The following is a 10,141-nucleotide window of genomic DNA, read 5'->3' on the forward strand; positions in this document are numbered from 1 at the left end:
TGAATAAGTCCCAAAATGGTCAATATTATCTTGAAGACATAAAACTTAACTGAAAGATTGACAACACTAGTTATCAAAACTTGTGACAAAGCTACGGTAACTCAGGAGTGTCGTATTTGTACGGGGTTAGACAAATAGAAAATTGTAACTGAATACAGCATACAGAAATAGACTGATACATATTTGTATGACGAAGATAACACCGCCGAGCAATAAAGCAAGATTGCCTTCTTCAATAAATTATGTTCAGGTATCTGAGTATTCAGAATAAAAAGATTAGTCTTGACCCTGTGTTATACTAGACACATAAAAGACTCAATTATAGTAGATAGGCGATATGAATGTGGTGGACTGTCTGACACTTATTTATGTAAGAGATTTTATAGGAGTGCAAAGCCCTCTTGGAAAAAAAGTAATTAAAAACATATTCTTAAAGAAAAGAAACAAACAGAGGAAGCTAATCATAAAAATAATACATGAGACTAAAGTTATTACATTTTGAAATAGAAATTTTGCCACTCATTTTCTTTGATGATAATGTAATAAAACTAGAGGTTAATATATAGAGTGTAAAAGAGAATACAAAAATAATTGGGAACTTAAACCAAATTCCTTAAAAAAAAATTTCAGTTAATGACGTAATTATAGCTATAATCCCAAATTATATAGAAAATAAAAACATCCTTATGTCACATATAAAGTAAAATTAATTTTAGATGAAGTAAAGATTTAAATGAAGGAAAAAACTTAAAACATTAAATATTACATAAGTGAATACTGATAAACTTGTGTATAAGAAAATGGTCTCCATTTTTTATTTTTTATTTTTTTTATTTTGACAGGGTCTGACTCTGTTGTGCAGGCTGGAGTGCTGTGGTGTCACCTCAACTCACTGCAACCTTGGCCTCCCAGGCTCAAGTGATCCTCCCACCTCAGACTCCTGAGTAGCTGGGACTACAGGCACCCACCACCATACTTGGTTAATTTGTGTAGTTTTTGTAGAGACAGGGTTTCACCATGTTGCCCATGCTGGTCTCCAACTCCTGGGCTTAAGCGATCCACCTGCCTTGGCTCCAAATGTACTGGGATTACAAGCATGAGCCACCGCACTTGACCAAGAACATTCCTTTAAAGCAAAATACCAATATCAGAAAACATATTAGAATCAATTTATAAAATTTCCTAGAACAGTAAAAATATCTATACAAACTTAAAAAGTATTTAAGTGGTGATAAACTTCAAAGTACATTTTACCTTACAATAAAAAACAAATTAATGTTTTCAATTTGTAAAACTTCAGATAAGTCAATAAGATAAAGACTATTACCACAAAAAAAGCAATAAATAAAGATTCTAAAAAGTTAATTTACAAAAGGAGACGTAAGCATGAAATATAAAAATTGTTTACTCATGCTTGTAAAAGCAATGAAAATTATGACAGCAATAATATCTAATGATTATTTATACAATTGGGATATAGTTATGTTAGATAGATATATCTCTGGGGAAAAGCCACCCTGAAACTGTGAACAACAGAAAAAGCTGGGGAATTTGGATGATTAAAACCACCATAGACAGTGAGTGAGTGAGTGATGCTGAGTTGGAGAGCGCCAACAAGTGAGGACCATTATAGATTATGGAAAATTCTGAATTGACAGCAAGCAGTTGTGAGTGTCTCTCAGTCACTGGTGAGAGAAAAGGGTAAGTCAGTTATCTCCTCTAAGGTACAAATATTGGTTCCAGGAAGACATGGGCCCGTCTCAGGAGGCTAAATAAAAAACTCTAAGGAAATGCATACATGCTTATGAAGAACCTTTCATTGGTCTCTTCCTGTTGGTTTTGTACACATCAAGGGAACCTAAAAGCTGAAGAGGAATCCCATCCTCTGAGGCACAAATCAACCTAAGTTTCTACCCATATTCATTTCCATTCCCTGCACTTCAACTAGTTTGGTCCCTAAATAGAAAAAGACCACTCCTTCTTAACACTGTATCTGTTCTTTGAGTGGTATCTTGCAAACTTAGCACCTGCACACAGCACGTGGAAAGTGACAAATTGGGGCAAAAACTCAGATGAGTTTTACTGTTGAAATGAATCACATACTGTAAGATGAGTTCTTAGAAATGTAGATTTAACTTATTTTCTCCTGCTTTTCTTCTTTACTTTATCTCAAACTTCCATTCAGACCTAAGATACTGGAGAACTGTTAAGACTTTGTTATAGAATCAGTTAGATACATAGAAAGAAAGTAATTGATGGGATACAAATAGAGACAAAGTTGCTCTATATACTTCTATATGCTAATATGCAGCTCAAACATTGGCCCTGCAGACTGAGACTCTTGCTTTAGGTCTCAGGCTACCTTGGACTACATTGGATGAGGATTTTCACATTTCATCAAATCTGATCATGAAGCTATTCTGGGAATTGTTCCTCCTGGTGCAGTAGAAATTTCAGAGTATCTTGGTTCTATTTTAAAAGTTCTGATATCCATGTTGGTGATTGCCGTCATCTCCTTTCTGCTATTTATTTACATATTTCAAAAACTTTCGTTTAAAGTAGCTTAAGCCACATTCCCTGGAGGTATCTTCTCTGGGATTTCTGAAGAGCAGAGATCACGGCTCTTCTCACACTGGTGAACAAGTTTCATAGTGTCTGCCCGCTGAACAATTAGTAAGAATCCTGAACTAAGACAACATTTTGTATTAATATTAGTATTAAGCCAAGAACCTTATTTTGGCCCCAATTTCCATTATACAGAATCCCAGCTTCTCTTGACATCAAGGTGACATAGGCCCCTCTTCTTGCATTGGTCCCATTTTTCCTGTCTCAGGTTCTAGGTCTTAATTAAGAGGCACAGACTTGATGGAATTGTCTTCTTTGTGAGATCATTCACCACCTGGGTTTATGAGAATGAGGAGTAAAGGAAGATGGTGGAGGCAACACATGATATCTAACAAAGCCAATATTAGAGTATATTTAGAAACCTAGGGTAGAAGAAGTATGAAAGACAGCTGGCTCCTACCCAGTAGATTGTGTTCGGCAGAGCATGTATGAATGCCATGTTCTCAGAACCGCATAGGAAGTGTTCTAGGGTAACAGAAATGGGGGCAGGCAGCAGTCATGCATGAGGCTTGGCGCTCTCTGGATCATTTGGGAAGTCGTGGGAATCCCATTATGGAGTTGCGCTGAGATTCTTACCTGCTCTGAGAGGAGCCCTTTAAAGGCAGGCAGTAGTGAGGACATCAGTAACAGTATCAGGCATAAAATCGTCCACAAAGACCTTGCTCTTAGATTCAGAAGGACTCTCTGAAAACACTAAAAGAATATATGTACTCTCTTTCTCCCTAAGATCAAAACTGGAAATTCTGTAATACTGCTGCAAGGCACAATATGGTAAGACTCACTGTCATTTACTGAGCAGTTATTTCCTGCCAGTCACAGTACTTAGTACTTTATATGTATCATCTTATTTAATGCTTATAACTTCTCAGTGAGGTAGGTGATGTTAGTAATGTCAAATAACATACGAGGAAACTAGAGAATGATTTAGCTGTACTGTTCAGTTTTCAAATATTCCCAGCCACTAGCAGTTAAATTCTTGGTGGGTTTTTTTTTGTTTTTTTTGTTTGTTTGTTTGTTTTGTTTTTTAAGTTTTCTTATGAGCAAGGAAGCAAAACTGAATGTGGTAGGTAGAATTTGCAGTAGCCTTCAAGATTCCTGCCCTCTAGTATATACTTTCTGTTTAATAACCTTCCTTTGAGTATGCCTGGGACCTGTTAATACGATGGAATATCACCCCTGTGACTGCATTACATAACATTATGTAATAGTTTGTCATAGCAAACTGGAGAGAGTTTATCTCATTGGTTTTGAAGAAGACACCTGTGGTGTTTTAAGAAGGCCAAGTAGCTAGGACTTTCTTGGACCTTGGGTGACCTCAGTAAGTTGAGAGTTATATGACCTGCCAACAAACAGCAAGAAAACTGGGACCTGAGTCCTAAACTGCAAGGAACTGAATCATGCCAACAACCACAAGAAGCTTGGAGAATGATCCCCAGCCCCAGATGAGATTGCAGCCCTTGGTGATATGTTGATTAAAACCTGATGAGAGCTAAACAGAGGACCCAGCTGACCTAGGCGAGACAATACATTTGCATGTTTTATGCCAGTTAAGTTTGTGGTAATTTATATACCTATTGAAATATAAGACAATGTGTTTCTCCTAATTTCTTCCACATGTATCTCTGTGTGTACATATGTGAGACAGAGAGAGAGACTAGGAAATCACTTTATTGGTTTATAAAGGAAGCTTTGTAACAAGCAAAGTCCACGATAACTCCAGAATTATCTACCTGGTTGATGCAGTTTCCACGTAGAGAATGGATTCTCATTTCTCAATTAAGTGCTAAATGCTGCGTGCTCTTTATATCCCCAGAAGGAGAGAAACCAAGGGTGAGGAGAAATGTCCAACGCCAGCCTCGTGACAGCATTCATTCTCACGGGCCTTCCCCATGCCCCAGCGCTGGACGCCCCACTCTTTGGAATCTTCCTGGTGGTTTATGTGCTCACTGTGCTGGGGAACCTCCTCATCCTGCTGGTGATCAGGGCGGATTCTCACCTCCACACCCCCATGTACTCCTTCCTCTCCAACCTGTCCTTCATTGACATGTGGTTCTCCACTGTCACGGTGCCCAAAATGCTGATGACCTTGGTGTCCCCAAGCGGCAGGGCTATCTCCTTCCACAGCTGTGTGGCTCAGCTCTATTTCTTTCACTTCCTGGGGAGCACCGAGTGTTTCCTCTACACGGTCATGTCCTATGATCGCTACCTGGCCATCAGTTACCCGCTCAGGTACACCCACATGATGAGTGGGCACTCGTGTGCTCTCCTGGCCACCAGCACTTGGCTCAGTGGCTCTCTGCACTCTGCTGTCCAGACCATATTGACTTTCCATTTGCCCTACTGTGGACCCAACCGGATCCAGCACTATTTGTGTGATGCACCGCCCATCCTGAAACTGGACTGTGCAGACACCACAGCCATTGAGATTGTCATTTTTGTGACTGTTGGAATAGTGGCCTCGGGCTGCTTTCTTCTGATAGTGGTGTCCTACGTGTCCATTATCTATTCCATCCTGCGGATCCACACCTCAGAAGGGAGATGCAGAGCCTTTCAGACCTGTGCCTCCCACTGCATCGTGGTCCTTTGCTTCTTTGGTCCTGGTCTTTTCATTTACCTGAGACCAGGCTCCAGGAAAGCTGTGGATGGGGTTGTGGCCGTTTTCTACACTGTGCTGACGCCCCTTCTCAACCCTGTTGTGTACACCCTGAGAAACAAGGAGGTGAAGAAAGCTCTGTTGAAGCTGAAATACAAAGTAGCACATTCTCAGAGCAAATAAACACTAGGGAATAAATACCCTCATTTTTTCAAAATTAACACTAAAATTCATTATTAACATGAATTTTATTGCATGAATAATTCTGAGTGTTAAACATTATTCAAAACTACTGGCTCAGGAATATTTGCTCCACAGAGATTTCTAAGGAATTGTAAAGTCACAATTAGATTTCTTTTAGTTATGATGAATGTGCATATATTCTGAATATGGACTTGTTTCCTGCAATAGGCTAATTTTCCCCTTTTACCAAAATAAATATTCCAATTTAATCTCGGATACCAGGTTGAGTTATTCATATGTCCTAGTTGGTAATATGTTTATATATTTTGGTTTATTTCTTATGCACACAAACCAAGGAATTTGAAATCATAGGGATATTGTTCAATGAGAGCAACAAATATCAGAGGTCATTTACTCACGGCTGCAGCTGTGCAAATGCCTTCTTAATTTTTTTTGCACTTGTGCCTTTGTGTGTGTGTGCGCGCACATGTGTGCTTGCTTGTGAAAGTGGGTTTCAAAGTGTTAATTCTCCTTCCCAGCACATCTTGTCCCTGGTTATCGCTCTTGCGTTAAAAAAGTCTTAATCTTCCCATCAGCCTTTTATCATTTAAGCAGGACTGCTAGGACCAGCTCTGGCACTAACATGTGCCTTTCAATAACTAGGGGCCATTGCCATCTTGCAAGAGCCCTTCAAATTTTTTCAGGAGGAAGTTAACAGCACATACCTCGAGTTGCACTCATATATTCTGACTTTGAATTCCCTGTTCTACCTAACCAGATACCTATAGTTAGCACAAAGCAGGGACGCTGAGTCCTCTTCCTGCAGACAGTCGTGGCTGGTCATGCTGTCCAGATAGCTCCTTTCACAACGCTCTTAGTGTCTTGGAAATTCAGTCGCACCAAACTCCAGTTGCACCTGCTCCAGGGCAGGGATGTCCCACATTACAGAGTAGGACAAATTGTGTTTGCTGTTTAGAAAGTAGAAAAATAGGTACGGCATGGTGGCTCACGCCTGTAATCCCAGAACTTTGGGAGGTCGAGGCAGGCGGATCATGAAGCCAGGAGTTCGAGACCAGCCTGACTAATATAGTGAAATTCTGTCTGTACTAAAAATACAAAACTTAGCTAGACGTAGTGGCACGCACCTGTAATCCCAACTACTCAGGAGGCTGAGGCAGGAGAATCCCCTTATACATATTCCATGTATAAGTGAGATCATACATTATTTGTCTTTCTATATCTGGCTTATTTCACTAAGCTTAATGTCCTCCAGGTTCATCCATGTTGCCTCAAATGACAGAATTTCCTTTTTTTAAGGCATAATAATGTATGTATATGAGTACCACATTTTCTTTATCTATTAATCTGTTTATGGCCACTTAGTTTATTTCCATATCTTGGCTATTGTTAATAATTCCGAAATGAATATGAAAGTACAGACATCGCCTCAACATAATGATTTGTTTTCTTTTGGATATATACCCAGAAGTGGAATTCCTGTATAATATGGCAATTCCATTTTTAATTTTTTGAGGAACATCCATACTGCTTTCTGTAATGGCCGTGCCAATTTTTCATTTCTACAAGCAATATACAAAGATTCTCTTTTTTGCCTACATCTTTGCCAGCATGTATCATCTTTTGACTTTTTAATAAGAGCCATCCTGATAGGTGTGAGGTGATATTTCATTATAATTTTGGTTTGTACTTCTGTGATGATTAATGATGTTGAGCATCTTTTCATATACCTTTTGGCCATTTGTATGTTTTCTTTGGAAAAAAAGTCTACCTAGCTCCTTTGCCCATTTTGTGTTTAGGTTATTTGTTTTTGTTTTATTTATTTGTTTTCCTTTTTCTACTGAATTTGTGAGTTCTTTACATATTTTGAATATTAATCTTTTATCAAACACATAGTTTCTCAATACTTTTTCCCACTTCGTCGGCTGCCTTTTCATTTTCTTGATTATTTCCTTTGCTGTGAAGAAACTTTTTAGTTTGATACAGTCCCACTTAATCATGCTAAATGTAATTATTCTAGCTTAAATAAGCGGTAAAATAGTAAACAGTGTTAAGCTTGTGAATGCTAGACATTTTATAAGGATTATATCAGTTTAATCACTACAAGAACCTAGAAGATAACACTGTTATCCAAATTCACACAATTAGTGAGGAATATAGTCAAAGTTTAATTCCAGACTATCTGGCACCAAGATCCAAGGTGTTAACCTCTATGCTACATTGTTATCACAAATTCAAGAACTTTCTGTTTTAGGGGGGAGGGAGAGGGCAAGATTAATAAATACCAAGAATCATAGACATAACAAAGCACTTATTTTTCTATAGCTACATATATTTTATATATCAAGGTGGATTTTTAAATTACCTTTTTCCCATATAATATGAAAGGCATCTTATCCACTTTTCCAGCTCCACCTGACTTCAATTCTAAATACCTCATCAGACTGCATCATCCCGTCTGCTTTCATATGTGCTCCACATTAAGCTTCAGACTCCTCAAAGAAAAATTCTGTATTAGTGCTATAGTAATTAATTTATATGAATCTCTGTCTGTTTTTTCTAGAACATTTCTCTGACTTCTGACCCCTTTCATCTCCATAAATGTTTACTTACTTTCTCAGGGACCCACCTTCTGATCCTCACTCATTACATGAGATATCGCTCCAAAACAGATGACTTCCTTTTTTTCCACCAAGTTCCGACTTTCATGATTTGAATTCATAATAGTTTTAGTTTGCTAGATATTTCCATTTGGGTATAATGCTATTGCTTCACACTCCACATGTCTAAAACAAAACCTTTTATTTTCTCCTCTGCAGCTCCATTATTTGTCTTTTATATGCCATGATAAACATAATAAAAGATACCCTGAAACTTGGAGGCCCTGCCTATAATCCTCCCTCAGACATTTCTTCTTCAGGCAATGGGAAAAGGGGTAAGAGAAAGGATAAAGAAGAGGACAAGGGTGGTGGGATGCCATGAAACATTAGTAAAAGCTCTAGAAAAGAAGAGCTAATGTTAATACTTCAATAATGAATCTTTTACCTTATTAAATAATAATTAGGGCAACATCATTTTATAAATACTTTATTGCATTATTATTATGCTCTCAGATCCATTAGTACTATTTTCTAAAGAGAAAAAGAAACAAAGGAATCAAAATTGATGTTTGCATTTCATATAGGGTATGAAAAAACTCAGCAAATATTTCACCACATTATACCACGTTTTGATGTATTCTCTTGGGTTTTTCCTCAAAATAGCAGCTCTGAATTGAGAGGTTATCCACAGAGGTTCATTATTAGTGGTGTCATTTCTCTGTTAACTTGTATTTCTAAAATATTGTATGGATGTGGAAATGATGTATCTGATTGATTCCCTGGAGCTACATTTTTCTGAGTTAATTAGTAGTTGAAAAGAGTTTAAATTATAAAAGGTAAATAGCTAATACCTAAGAAGAATCTGGTTCAAATTCTAAATGAATAGGGTAATTTTTATCACGATCCCAAAGCTGATACTTGTTTATCAGTTCCGTCCTTTTTTCTCAATTAATTAATCAATGCAATCATTCCTTCAACCATTTCAATTAGATTGGCTACTATGTTTCTGGCATAGAAGATACAGAACTTCAAGACATGATTTATGTTCCAGAACTCTAGAGTCCAGTGCAAAGCACGTAAGTGAACAGATGGACTTCAAAGTGTCATAAAGTGTATGTGAGGCACTGTAGTAAACCACGTGTCATCTAACACAGATTAAGTAACGGAGTGAACCACTCTCTGAAGGTTCAGAGAATTACACATACAAATAACAAAGGCCCTCCCTGATTAAATAATTTATTATAATTAATATGTACACTATAAATAATATAAACTTGATTAAAGTTCATTTGTTTTGAGGTGTACCCCAGGTTCACAGAGCTTTCATTTTCCCTGCCAAATCTTCCTGTATTTGAATCTGAATTCTAACAAGAGGAAAACTGAGCAGAAGATGCTAAAACCAAAGCTTTGCACATGTTCTTTTATTTCTTCATAATCTCAATGTTCATCCAATGCGTACATTTTGGCCAGGACCTCCATGTCTCTGCAGGTAGAGAGGAGGGAGTTTTACACTTACTGCATTAAGATGTTTACAGTGTAACTAAATTTTTCTCACACAGTGGGAAACATTGTTTAAAATCTAAAAGTAAAAAAGATATCTCTTCCTTAAAGGGTAAAATAGGGGGACATTTTCAAGACAATTGTTATCATACCCTAATTCAAAGTTATCATTGGCAAAATATTTTAATGGACTTTATTTTCAGATTTAGGACATCCATACTATCAAAATAACCAGGGACCATTCCTACTAAATCAAAAAGGACATTCGTGAAACCCTAAAGGTTTCAATATCACCTTATCCATCTAATGCATCCACGGTCAGTGGAAGCAGTGGAAAACCATAATGGAATTTTGAACACTTGGTTGAGATTTGCACAGCCACAAGTCGGGAGTGGTCAGATATATTGATGACAGCACTTAGAATCATTAGATACAAGTAGAAAAGAGAGACTCTGCTGAAGTGAAATATTAATGGATAAGACATATGAGACTTTCCATTATTCCTCTAAAGGCAGCCCCCTGGCTAGTTATATGTTCATATATTTGATTATGTGGTTTTAGAGTATTTCAAAGGATTAACGAAGTGTGTTGAGCCATTTACAGGTACATGAAGCTCTAAAAA

At 37.5% G+C, this 10,141-nt stretch overlaps 1 protein-coding gene across 1 annotated transcript; it reads left to right on the forward strand.

Annotated features, from left to right (window-relative positions):
- The first annotated feature begins 4,465 nt into the window (after nt 1-4,465).
- On the forward strand, nt 4,466-5,401 carry LOC105554975 (olfactory receptor 10G8). Its single transcript, XM_012001647.1, has one exon. The coding sequence runs from the start codon at nt 4,466-4,468 to the stop codon at nt 5,399-5,401; it is 936 nt and encodes a 311-aa protein (XP_011857037.1).
- The last annotated feature ends 4,740 nt before the right edge of the window (nt 5,402-10,141 follow it).

Source organism: Mandrillus leucophaeus, unplaced genomic scaffold (genome assembly GCF_000951045.1).
Source record: "Mandrillus leucophaeus isolate KB7577 unplaced genomic scaffold, Mleu.le_1.0 Scaffold669, whole genome shotgun sequence".
NCBI lineage: Eukaryota > Metazoa > Chordata > Mammalia > Primates > Cercopithecidae > Mandrillus > Mandrillus leucophaeus.